This window comes from Artibeus jamaicensis, unplaced genomic scaffold (genome assembly GCF_021234435.1).
Source record: "Artibeus jamaicensis isolate MK-2021 breed Jamaican fruit bat unplaced genomic scaffold, CSHL_Jam_final scaffold_36, whole genome shotgun sequence".
NCBI classification, from domain to species: Eukaryota; Metazoa; Chordata; class Mammalia; order Chiroptera; family Phyllostomidae; genus Artibeus; species Artibeus jamaicensis.
The window spans coordinates 706,737-720,413 of NW_026522041.1; the positions used below are offsets into that span (position 1 = coordinate 706,737).

Here is a 13,677-nt window from a genome sequence, read left to right on the forward strand (position 1 = left end):
TACTGTTTAAGCTCAGAACTGGCTTCTCAAGTTAAAAGGGAACAACTGGAATTTGATCTGGAAACTCATAATTCTGTAGATAATTTGGGGAGAATGGAGATTTTCATCACATGGTATCCCCCCATTGATGCAAATATATAATATCTCTTTGTTCACCTGTTATTTATCGTCTCTCAGTTATGGCTGAATGTCTTTCAGCCAAGTTTCCTGTTTTCTAAATAAAGACCTCATACATGAAGGCCTTGTTTATTTCTATCTTGCTGTTACAAATATAATCTTTTCCAAAAAATGCATTTGCTAAATAAAGCGATGCCATTGAATGTCACTATGGGTCACGTGTCTGCCAAACTTGGTAAACTTCAGCATTAATTCTGATAACTTATCATCAGACTCTTTTTAGTTTCCCCAATGGGCAGCAATACCACCTTTACATTTTGATATTTTCTCCTTTTTTTTTGGTTCTCACACCTTCTATTTCATTGTTTTGTCTTACCAAATGGCAAACACCCCCTTACAGTTCAAAGTGGTGATGGTGGCCAGCTACCTGGCCACCTGGTCTGCAGACACACCTGAGCTGTAGCATTTTGTAGACACTTTTCATTGGATTAAGGGAGTTCCTTTTATTTCTGGTTGATTGAGTTTTTAACATAGTAGAGGCTGAATGTTAGGTGGACTTATTGTGAAAGTGTACTTTTACAAAATTTATACGGTTTTTCTCCTTTAAACCTTTATTGCTGTGAATGAAAGTGATCTTCCTACTGTTAAATGAATTGCCTTCTTGAAATAAAACCATAAAACCACATTTAATGCACAATACCTTTTCTATTCATTGCTGAATTATTGCTAATGTTCATGGAGGATGTTTGCATATGCTGACACTGGCCTGTCATTTTCCTTTCTGAGTTTCCTGGTTTTTTTGGGGGAGGGTCAAGATTATACTCATTATACTCTAAGAGCTGGGGAAGTGCTGTCCCTTTTCTATTTTCTGTAAGATTATGTGTCAGATTAGACTTCAAGTTTCCTTGAACACTTGGGATATTCCCTGTCAAGTAATTTAGATTATGTGTATCTTTATGGGAAAGATAAAAAAAATATTAACTCAATTTCTTTATTGGTTTATAGGACTACTCATACATTTCTTTCTTCTTGACTCCATCCTGGTTTCATTTTATTTTTCTAGGAATTTATTCATTTTATGTAACTTTTCAAATATTTGCAATTAGAATGCTCCTAATGGCCACTGTCTGGCACTGTTTTCTTTTTTGTACCTGATAGTGTTTATTGTGCCTGTCCTAATTTTTTCTTAATAATTTGGCCAGATGTCCACTTTTATTTTCATTCAAGACCAATTTATTTTATTTGCAAGTTTTTTCTTTCTACTGCCAACTTTTTTGGTATGTTTTTAATTATTGTTGTTCAAGTAGAGTTTTCTTTTTTCCCCACCCCAGCCCAACCCCCAGGCCTCCCCACCTCCCTCCCATTTCCAACCCCTCTCCCACATTATCGTCCATGTGTCCTTTATAATTGTTCCTGCAAACCCTTCACACTTTTCCTCTGAAATTCCCTTCCTTTTCCCCTCTGGTCACTGTCAGCCTGTTCTCAATTATAGTGTCTTTAGTTATATTTTGCTTGTTTGTTTGCTTTGTTGGTTAGAGAAAAGAGAACCCTAGTGCACTGTTGGTGGGATTGCAGACTGGTGCAATCACTATGGAGAACAGTATGGAGTTTTCTCAGAAAACTAAAAATGGATCTGCCTTTTGACCCAGCAATTCCACTGCTGGGATTATACCCTAAGAACCCTGAAACACTAATCCAAAAGAACTTATGCACCCCCATGTTCATAGCAGCACAATGTACAATAGCCAAGTGCTGGAAGCAACCTAGTGCCCATCAATAAATGAATGGATAAAAAAACTATGGTACATTTACACAATGGAATTCTATGCAGAAGACGAAAAGAAGGAGCTTCTACCCTTTGTGACAGCATGGGTGGAACTGCAAAGCACTATGCTAAGCAAAATAAGCCAGGTAGTGAAAGACAAAATACCATATGATTTCACCTTTGACAGGAACCTAATCAACAGATGTTCACTTTTTAAAGAACCATCTTAGACTTTGTTGATTGTAGTACATATTAACAAGCCAATTTCAATGACAAGGTAGGTTGGGCTTGCTACAGACCCCGATGTGCCTTTTCATTTGTGGACACTGAAGGCCTGTGACCAGGAGCCTGGAGCTGTCTCAGGAGTGTGTGAAATGAGGGTGGGGAGAAGAGGCTTCTTCTCTCTTTCCCTGAGGGTAAAGCGATCTCCTGGTTATGGGGATGAGAAGCTTGGGGTAAGCCAGCAACGCAGCAAGCAGGGCAGGTTGCATTACTTCTTTTTTTCACTTCTGAAGAAACCATTTCTGTGGCTGTTGGGGATGGGGAGGCTGAAGTTGGTTTCTTTAATTCTTGGGCATTGAAGTCAAGGGAAGATTTTTCAAAGTCATGGATCTGAAAGGCATGAGCAGCAGTCAGTTAAATCAGTGTCGCAGGCCCACACCTCACCTGTCTGGTGTGATTCCGCACCCCTGCTCTCACCACTCTGAAACTCCTACCCCTGGAGAAGGGCTTTCATCACCCCTTCTCTCTGCTTGCTGGCATCCTTTGAATGGTCATTGGAAGAGACAGACTATGGCACTCATACAACAGATTACGATGACACAGCAATGGGAATGAGCAGCTGTAAATGCATACAACTGCATGGATGGATCTCACAAACCATTCTGAATGAAAGAAACCAGGTGCATATAAGGATATACTGTGTTTTTCAATGTAAGATCACAAACTGGCAAAACTAATGTAGTGCCTTGGAAGTCAGGATAGTGCCTACTCTTTGAAGGTGGAGCAGGGAGAATGACCCAGTGCCCTCCTGCTGGGCATGGTGCAGGCGCTCTGCATTTGTTATCTCCTTTCATTCCTCCAACTTCTCTCTGATGTAGGCACTACATCCCTTTTACAGATGACAAAGCGGAGAATCAACGAGGCTAAGTTACCTGCCCAAGGTCACAGAGCCATAATGGGGTGCAGCCAAGGCCCCCCAAACAAAGGATTTGAAACAGGATCCAGAACTTGGGTGTCAAGGAAATATAAAAATATAGGCTATGCCCACCCCTACAAGTTGGATTGGGGGATGGGACATGTGGAGCAGAGCCATTGAGACTTATTTTGCATATCAACAGATGGCCAGCTTCATACATGATATGCAAAAATGGTTATTTTGCATATCAACAAGTTTAGCTAGGGAGATATGCATAACTTTGGCCTGTGTTGTAACTGGGAGGCAGCTCCCCTTACAGCACCTACGTAAGACCTAGGAAGTGGTTGGCTCCATGCCATGGGGCCACACCTGCCCAGACTTATTATAGCAACCAAGAAAGGCTGAAAAATGCCGGAGTACTGGCAAGTGTAGCCAACTGTGAGAGAAGTCAGAAATGGGGATACAGAGGAAGATTCACACTGGGATTTAAACCCAGGTGCGGCAGCCACGCAGGGTCCAACCAAGTGGGTTTTGGGGGCAGAGGGGGGCTCCCTTGAACCCTGTGGTTTAGGAAGCAGGAGAGCAAGATATAGCAGCCATGCAGAACTCTCAGCAGTTTGGAAGAATGTGGGACCTTGCTGGAGGAAAAGGGGTGAAAAGACTCTTGCTGGTGGGCCATGAGGAGGTGCCACATGGTTTGGGGTTAAGAACTGGAGATTTTGGTAATCTGATGATGCTGATGGTGCTGGGAACCATGGGAGGCCTGCCAGTCAAGCACAGATTACTGGGAGGAACTGGCAGTCTAACTGAGCTAAGGACTTCTATTTTTTCCTGAGATATGGTACCCCTGACTGGCCTGACTGGGCAAAGGGAGGAAGGAAGGACTGTGTGTGTTTGTGGGTGTTTCAAGGAACTTCGAAATTTTTAATGGCACCATTCTGCCATTACTCTAAATCTGTATAACTTTTGAATAAATAGTGCCTTTTTACCAAACTCTGGCATTGACAGCCATAATTCCTGACACCTGGTGGCAGTGCTAGGAAAACCCGCAGTGACAGAGAGACTCCATATCTGTGCCCACTCCATGGGTCCATTCTGTAACAGAGCTACTATCTAAAGAGTCACTGTGGAAGAGGATTCCAACACTGGATACGGATGACTCCAGAGCCTACGTTCAAGTACCAGGTGGATCATGGGAGTAGTACACCAATATGTCTTCGTTCATTGCTGCATTGAGGAACTCTGACCCAAACTTGATCACATGTGTGTCTTCATGAGTAACCCACTGTACACAGAGGTATTTCCATGAGAAAATGAGCCAGTGACACTGGCTATGCTTACCTTGTGAGGTGAGTTGGCAGAGTGAACCTGTTTTGGGGAAATAAAAGAAGAGTCACCAATCCATGAAAATGTAAAGATGACTAATGGCCTTCCAGCCATGGTGTTTCTAGGCTGTTTGATTTCTAGCTGAAGGAAGTGGCAGGTGTTGAGAAAGGTGGGTGGGGAGGGATCTTGTGATCACTTATGGAATGTGTTTCCCTCAGAGCCTATGGTCCAGACCCAGGGTGTTAGTACCAGCTGGTGGGCAGGAGGAGAGCTACAGAGGCCTCAGTCCACTTCTGAAGCTTTATTCCTGTTCACAAGGACTTGCTTTTTGCCCATATGAGTTTCTCAGCACCAGGCACCATTGGCAAGGAGGGGCATTGAGACCTGCAGCACCCAGAGCACCACAAGACAAGAAAAGTCTCACGAAAGAAGCCCGCATCCATAGTAGAGGCAGCGGGGAAGGTGGGAATGGCTCCTGGAAAGTTGTCCATCTTACCCAGGCCTGCCTGGGTGGCTGAATCTCACCCAGGGCTGGGTCTCAGGGGAATCTTCTGTGGTTAGAAGGGTGTGAGGGCCTACTTCAAACTAAGGTTGGGGAATCGAGATTCCCTTCTAAAAATTCAGATGGTACTGGGTATGTGAGAATCCAGGATTCCCTGCTAGGGCAGGCCACATGGTGGAACACACCAGCTCACACCAGGTGATAGCTTTACTTACTGTGGTTGGAGGCTGAGGGTTTGTGCTCTGTGAGATTGCTCTGGTTGTTTGCCCTAAATAAATATCAGAGACTGTGACTGCTGTTCCCAAGCATAGGATCTTTGCTCCTTGAAGTAGGAAGGACACTGTCAGCAGGTAATTCCCTGGGTGAGGGCTCCTCAGTGCTCATCTATACCAGGGTCAGCACTGCCTTTCCTCCTAGTGCCTCCTCAATGTACTGACCATCCACCACCCCCTCTAGTGAGCACCCCTTTTTTTCTGGCCTGACATTCACATAGATCCCTTCTTTATCAACTGCTTCTGAGCCTGCTTCTACCCTGCACCTTTCTCTTTTGCAGGTAAATGCTGTTTTTATTCTCACTTTATTTATTGCCCAAGGGGCCTTTAGTTTTTGCTTTTTCTTAGGTTCTTTTGCTGTCCTATCCCTCTCTTCTTCTCTTCCTGCGGTTGACAGAGCACACAACTCATTTTCACCTCCTCTTTTCATACTTTCATTTATTTCCCTTCTTGGACCTTGGTTTCCTGACTAGGGGACAAAGGAACATAATGAGATCTGCTCCCTCTAAGCCACATGGTAATAACAATAAGTGTGTGCTGGAGAGAATAGGGCACAGGAATCTTGAAGACCAGGGAAGAAGAGGCTTCAGGGATTAGTGCTCAGAAGCAAAAGGATAGAGAGGAGGAGGAGCAGATCCAAGTTCAGAGATGGAGAGGAAGTCTCCATTTCTCTCCCAAGCATGGAGTGTAGCTTTGGAGAATATGGGACAAGAGGAAAGGCCATCCTACCCTCCAGTCTTCTTGATATACAGAAAGTACACCAGGGCTGCTGTCAGAGCTACCACGGCCAGGACTCCAATCACAATGCCGGCAATGGCCCCACCTGAGATGCCAGGACTTGGTGGTGTCGAAACATCTGTCATGAAAAGGGAAGGATGAATGAAAGTGACATTATTTTACAGTGGGGTGCCCTGGAAAATAAGTCTCAACACGAAGAAGTCTGTACTTGTTCCTCCTAGGAATACATTTTCTGTGGGAAGGTTTCTGTGTTGTCATTAACTGACTATATCCTTGTATTTTTTTCCCTCTCACTGTATTTCTAGGTTGGTGGTCAGACTTGCCTCAATTCTAGCCTGGCAATTTTTCATTCATTTAAAAAATATTTTTAGAGCTTTGGAAATGTGAGAAAGGCTGATTGCCATTTTTGTAGGTTTTCACTTTCCACCTTTTCATGGTTGCATGTTTCCTGTGTATCAGGTATGGTGGCCATGAACATGTGCCACTCAGGTCTCCTGTGGTAGGGGACTTAAGCGATGAACAGTGGTGCCTTAACCACCTCCTTTGCACAGAGACCATGCTTCCCTGGGCTCCCAGCAAGGACACAAAATAAACTCAATTCTGTGAGAAACGGTTTCCTCCTATGGGCAACTTTAGCTCAGGGTCTCCCTGTCAGCCTTGCAGACACTCTCTTAGAACTGCACTGCAGCCTAACACTCTCTTCTCTTTGTCCTTCACAGGAATCAGAGCTGCTCTTCCCACTTCCATCCCACTTTCCTTCACAGACATTTTTTCCAGTAAATACTCTGTATGTCTAATCCTATGTTGGCTGCATCTCAGGGGATGAAAACTAACAAACTAGGCTTGAAACTGCATTCAACTCCTTTTTTCTTTTCCTGTATTTAGTCAGTGACCATGTCCCAGTGAATTTTGTGTGTAATGCCCCTGCCACTCCCTCAAATATAAATCACTTTTCATCTGTTTCTTCTTTTTATTTCTGTTGCCCTCACAAATGAACTCAAGATCGATGACTCATATTCATGATGGCTACTGTTAGGGGTACTTACTATGTGTCAGGGTCTGTGCTAAATCCTCTACTTACATCTCATTTGATTCCTATAATAATCCTGTCTGATAGATATTATTTTACTTTACTGGTGAAAAATGAGAGGCTTTAGAGTGGTGAAAAGTTTCCAAAAGTCATAAAACTAGTACGAGGTGGATCTGGGATTTGACTTTAGGGTTACTGGACTACCTAGAGGCTAATGGTAATAGTAATAATAATAGTAGCTAAAATGAACCATTTCCACTGTGTGTGGCTTTTTGCTAAGGTTTTAACTGATCATTACATTAAATATTTAAAGCAATACCATGAAATAGGTCCTCTTATTGTAACTTCCAGTTGTGGAATATGAGGCTCAGAGAAGTTAAGAATATTGTGCAAGAAATCTGTAATTGTAAATGTAAATCATAATTGTAAATCATTCTTTACAAAAGAAGAAAGATCTCAAATCAACACCCTAACTGTACAACTAAGGAACTAGAGAAAGAAGAACAAAATAAACTCAAAGCTAGCAGAAGGGAGTAATAAAAATTAGAATGGAGATAAATAAAATACAGAATGAGAAAAAACAGTAGTGAAAATTGATGAAACCAAAAGTTGGTTTATCAAAAAAGCCTAACAAAGTCGACAAACCTTTAACTAGACTGGCTAAGAAAAAAGAGAGAAGATTCAAATCATTAAAATCAGGAATGAGAGTTGGAATGTTACTGCCAATTCTACAGAACAAATAAGAGTTCTGATAGTACTGTGAGTGACCATATGCCAACAAATTAGACAACTTAGTAATTTGAAATAAACAAATTACTAGCTCCAAACCTTCCAAGATGGAATCACAATGAAATAGAAAATATGAGTAGACCTACAAATAGTAAGGAGAAGAATCAGTATGAACATTTGACAGAAATTCATCATTTTTAGAAAAAATAAAAACAAACTAAAAATGGAAAGAAACTACCTCAATATTATAAAGATACTTTATGAAAAAACCCACAGCTAACACCATTCTCAACTGTGAAAGAGTAAAATTTTTTCTAAGATCAGGCAGAACACAACAATCTCTGATTTTGCCATTTTTTTCCACAAACACAATTGGAAATTTTGGCCAGTTATTAGGTTAGAAAAAGAAATAAAATGCATCCAAGTTGGAAAGGAAGATGTAAAATTACCTCTGTTTGCATATGGCAGGGACTTTATGTAGAACACACTAATGATCCCACAAAAAAACTCTTAAAACTAATAAACAAATGCAGCAAAGTTGTAGGATACTAAACCAACATGTAAAAATCAGTTGTGTTTCTATATGTCGACAATAAACAAGAGAGGAAATTAAGAAAAATCCATTTATAGTAGCATTAAAAAGAATAAAATACTTAGGAATTAACTTAGACAGGGAAGTGAAAGTCTTATATACTGAACAACTAGAAATAACACTGGTTAAAAAAAATTAAAGACATGAATAAATGGGAAGACATTCTGTGTTCATGGATTGGCAGACAATATTGTTAGGATGACCGTACTGCCCAAAGTGACCTACAGGTTCAATGCAGTCCCTATCAACATCCCAATGACTCTTTTGGAACAATAATAGTAAAATCTATCCCAAAATTCATATGGAATTTCAATAGACCCCAAATAGCTGATACAGCCTGGAGAAAGAAACACAAAGTCGGAAGATTCAACTCTTCTTGATTTCAAAATTTACTACAAAACTACAGTAAGAAAAACAGTATGGTACTAGCATAAAGACAAGTATTTAGACCAACGGAATAGAAAGCCATATGTGAGGGTTTATTTATGGGCTTTCCTTTATTTTTTTAATTAACTATTTTTTTTTTAGAGAGAGGGGAGAGGAAGGAGAAAGAGAGGTAGAGAAACATCAGTGTGTGGTTGCCTCTCGAGCACTCCCCTACTGGGGACCTGGCCGGAAACCCAGGCATGTGCCCTGACTGGGAATTAAACCAGCAACCCTTTGGTTCATAGGCTGGTGTGGCTCAGTAGATTGAGTGCTGGCCTGTGAACCAAAGGATCACTGGTTCGATTCCAAGTCAGGACACATGCCTGGGTTGTGGGCCAGGTCCCTGATTGGGGTTGTGTGAGAGGTAACCACACACTGATGTTTCTCTCCCTCCCTTCCCTTCTTTCTAAATAAATAAATTAATTTAAAAAATAAAGAAAAGCCCAGAAATAAACCCTCACATATATGGTCAGATGATTTTGACAAGAGTACTAAGACCATCTAACAGGGAAAGGAGAATCTTTTCAAGAAATGGAGCCTGGCTGGTGGTAGCTCAGTGGATCAAGTGTGGGCCTGCAAACCAAAGGGTTGTGGTTTGACTCCTAGTCAGGGCACATGTCTGGGTTGCATGCCAAGTCCCCAGCAAAGGACATGTTAGAATCAACCACACAGTAATGTTTCTCTCCCTCTCTTTCTCCTGCCCTTCCCTTCTACCCCCAAATAAATAAGTGAAATCTTAAAAAGTAAAAGAAATGGTACTGGAGAAACTGGATATCCACCAAAAGAATGAATTTGATTTCTTAGTTAACACTATACAAAAATTAGGTCATAAAGGATCAAAGATCTAAGTGTGAGAGTTAAATCTAAAAAACTTTTAGAAGAGAACATTGGGTGAAAGCTTTATGACACTGGCTTTGGTAATGATTTCTTGAATAGGAAACCAGCTGCACAGACATCAAAGAAAAAATATGTAAATTGGACTTGATCAAATTAAAAACTTTCTGTGCATCAAAGGACATTGTCAACAAAATGAAAAGACAAGACCCGGAATAGGACAAAATATTTGAAAGTCAAATACCTGATAAAGGATTATAACCAGAATATGTAAATAACAATTAGAACTCAACAACAAAAAATCCAATTAAAAATTGGCCAGGGGAATTGAATATTCATTTTTTCAAAGATATACAACTGGAAAATAAGCACATGAACAGATGCTCAGCATCACTAATCATTAGGGAAATGCAAATCAAAATCATGAGATACCTCCTCACATCCATTAATATGGTTATTACTAAACAAACAAACAAACAAGCAAATGCAGAAAACAGTGCATTGGCGATGATGGGGAAAAACTGGAACTTCTGTGCATTGTCTGAAGGAATATAAAATGGTGCAGCCACTATGGAAAATAGCATGGTAGTTCATAAAAAAATTGAACCAAGACTTGTTATTTAATCCAGCAATTTCCCTTCTGGGTATATACTCAAAAGAATTGAAAGCAGGAATTTGAACAGATATTGGTACAACCTTGTTCACAGCAGCATCACGTATGAAAGGGGAAAAGTAGAAACAATCCAGAAGTTCATGGATGGATGAATGATAAATGAAACATGATGAACACATACAAGGAAATATTACTCAGCCTTAAGAAGGAATGAAATTGTGATATATGCATAACATGGTGCACCTTGAAGACATCATGGTAAGTGAAATAAGCTAGACACAGAAGGACAAATATCATGTGATTCCACTTGTATGAAGTACCTAGAATAGTCACATTCACAGAGACAGGATGGTGGATTCCAGGGGTTGGCAGTGGCAGGGTGAGGAGTTAGTGGATACAGAGTTTTAGTGTGGTAAGATGAAACGTTCTGGAATACAAAGTGGTGATAGTTGCATAATCATTGATATGAATGTACTAATGCCACTGAACTGTGCACTTAAAATAGTTAAAATGGCCAGTTTTATGTATATTTTACCACATAAAAATGGTAATAAAATGACCTCGTAAAGGTCACAGTGAATTCCAAACTCAGGATAAGAAACTAAGTCTATGCAATTCAGAGACTGAACTCTTAACCATTTTGCCATTCTGTAGTGCTCTCCTGATTGACCTTCTGCCCCCGGGACTGCTTTCCATTTCACACACCATTGGTAGAGCAATCGTCCCAGGAAGGTGGAGGATGGGGCCAAGGGTCACTTACATTGTACACCCAGCCTGAAGGGGTCACTTTTGCTGGCACTGACAGGGTTGGAGACCCCACACTGATAGCTCCCAGCATCCTCCCTCCTGACAGGCTCTATGATCAGGGTGCTGTTGTCCCTGGACAGCTTTGTCCTTTCTGTGAGCAGGAGTCTCTGGTCCCTGAAGAACCACCAGATGGAGATCCCAGTGTCATTTGTGAGGCAGGTCAGCACCACAGTGTCCTTATGCTCTGTGACAGCGGTGTTCCTGGCTTGGATGAAGGGCTTCCCCACGGGCTCTGTGGAGAAAGTAGAAGGTAACTGACTGAGAGCAGGCTTCTTCCTCAGAGCCTCAGCCAATCACAGCCCCCACGGAGCTCTGATATAGTCACTGGAGGATGGCTCTGACTTCTGAAGGAGGACCAGTATCTTTGTTCAGGTGACAATATGTAAGGAGAGGTCTATGTCTCTCCCTGTGACTCCAGATCACCCCAGGATGACCTCTGACATCTCCCCCTGCACACCTGTAGAAGCAGCACCACGAACCTCTTCTCAGCCCAAGTGTCCAGCATCCTCAGTTTCAAGTGGAATTTTTCACCCATTGACTTTTCTGTGACTCTTTCCTGTAGTTTTCTCTGACTTTCTATGTGATCAAACCCTCTCTCCATATGATGGCTTTACCTAGGCAAGGGAAGGCTTTTCCTGTTTGTTAAATAATTTATAAGACAATGAGAACAGCCCAGCCAGTATTCCTGACCTTAGGGCCTCAATAAATTCCAGTCCAAAGGCTTTCTCAGTGTGAATAGGACTCTCACTTCCTGGCCCGTGGAGTGATTATCACAGAGAAGAGAAACCTCTAGAGAGAAGCAGTCACAGGTTAGCAAAGGCTGGGACTCTCAGCCTCCTCTGGAGTCTACATTCTCTGTGGCACTGCCCCTTCTGCCCTGTGAAGGGACTTCATAAAGGAGTCTACCCATCAGTCAGGTGAGCACCATCGCTCACTGCTCTCCTCTGGAACATTACACACACTGGTGTCACACAGTGTTACATAGCTGGTGACCTCAGAGCCAGGACACAACTCAGAGTTGGTTACACTGTTTCTGTTTCCAGCAGCCTGGCTGGAGGGAGGCTCTGGTGTTGGTGGGTGGAACAGTTTGACCAGATGGAGGACAAGGCACCCGTGCAACTCCTCCAGGGCTCCTGTCCCAGCACAGGGGGCACAGAGTCAGGCACCAGGTGAGCCTGGAGCAGAGCAGGGACCAGGGGTCTGTCCTGCTCACCCTCCTTGGAGGGGGTTTCACCCTTTTGTTTGGGGAGAAAGAGGTGAGCTTGACTCAAAGCCTTGTATGTTCCCTGGAGCACATGGAGTGGTCACAGAAAAGGAGGAGGTGACCAAAGGAATGAGTTAGTGACAGAAGAAGCAACTTGACCATGAGGCCCCTTGCTTTTCCCCTCTGTGAGGCCCCCTCTACCACATGGGGCTTTTCTGAGGCTGAGAGAACCCCCTCCTCTCTTTCTAAGACTGGACCCCTGGTGCCATGAGAATTTAGAAGAGCAAGGGGAGGAGAGAGACTACAGAGATGTGGGGGAGGGTTCAGGGGAAGGATTTGTGATTTGTTGTGTCCATGGCCACACAATGGAGACAATATCCAAGACCAACCTCCACCCCAGAGCTTGGTGCTGATAGTCTAGGAGACATTTATCAGTCACTGTGATGGTCCTGACTCTGGTCCTACTGAGGCAGGGACATAGTTATGGGTCCACCGTCACTCACAGTAATGCTGGGGATAAAGAGCTCCTGTGTGGGTTGCTGGGGTCTTCCATTGATAAGCCAAGATCACTGTGTAGGTGGGTTAGAGGCTGTGTGGCAGGAGAGTCTGAGGTTTGCTCCTGGTGAGTAATGGGAGTCTAAGGGGGAAATGGAGGGGGCATCTGGGCCATCTGGAGCAAACAAAGCAAAGCCACACATGATGTCATCAGAGGGAAAGGAAAGCTCCTGGCCTGTGTAAGGGCCACAGTGTCTCTCTGAAATTGGTCACATCCTTGATTTACAAAGTTCCAATCAGACAGATTGACATATAGAGAGAGGCTGAGAGCTCTGGGGGTTTCTGTGGGACTGGGAAGGTGGGGCGTTGAAAAAAAAAAGTGAAAAAACTCATGGACGTAGACTATAGTGTGGTGGTTCCAGGGTGGAGAGGGGTGGTTGGAAGTGGAAGAGGGTGTAGAGGGGATAAATGGTGATGGAAGGAAGTTCTAACCATAACCTCTGTGTTCAGTGAGCTTGAGGCTGAGACATTAACCTGTTTGTCTCAAACCCAGATTCAACCCTGAATTTGTCTAGGAAAGAAAATCTTGGCTCCCCTGGGTGTCTGGGGTGAGGGTCTGTGCCCTTAGGAAGAGCAGGATGTAGCCTGGCCTCTGGTCTGTGGATTCAGGTGGTTGTCTGGACAACACAGGGACAGAAGTTACTCACAGAGAACATTCAGAGTGAAGGGGTCACTGTGGCCAACACTCACTGGGTTCCGGGTTTCACACTCATAGGGACCTGTGTCGTTCCTCGTGACATGGAGCAAAGTGAGAGTCCTGTTGTCCTTGGACAGCTCCAGCCTGGCACTGTCCTGGAGGCTCTGACTGTTGATCAGCCACGGGTAGGTGGTGTCCATAGTGTGAGGTTCACACGTGAACAGGATAGGGTCCTTGTGCTCCTCGGGGTTGGAGTTGTTGGTTGTGATGCTGGGTTTGGGTAACTCTGTTGTTTAGTTAGCAGAGAGAACAGTGCCCTGGGTGGTACCTTTGATTCCTCCAAAGGCATCTTCAAGGGTTGACACCTCTCACCTCTCACCTCTCAGTCAACC

At 43.2% G+C, this 13,677-nt stretch overlaps 1 protein-coding gene across 1 annotated transcript in view; it reads right to left on the reverse strand.

Moving 5' to 3' along the window:
* Positions 1 to 1,493: 1,493 nt before the first annotated feature.
* LOC119038241 (carcinoembryonic antigen-related cell adhesion molecule 1-like) overlaps positions 1,494 to 13,677 on the reverse strand; it is a 28,539-nt gene continuing 16,355 nt past the window's right edge. The window contains exons 3-6 of the mRNA XM_053657144.1: positions 10,843 to 11,121; positions 5,850 to 5,976; positions 4,362 to 4,388; positions 1,494 to 2,494 (exon numbers count right to left, since the gene is read on the reverse strand). Coding sequence (XP_053513119.1) covers positions 2,446 to 2,494; positions 4,362 to 4,388; positions 5,850 to 5,976; positions 10,843 to 11,121 — 482 coding nt within the window. The 3' untranslated portion in view covers positions 1,494 to 2,445. The remainder of the gene's footprint in view (positions 2,495 to 4,361; positions 4,389 to 5,849; positions 5,977 to 10,842; positions 11,122 to 13,677) is intronic.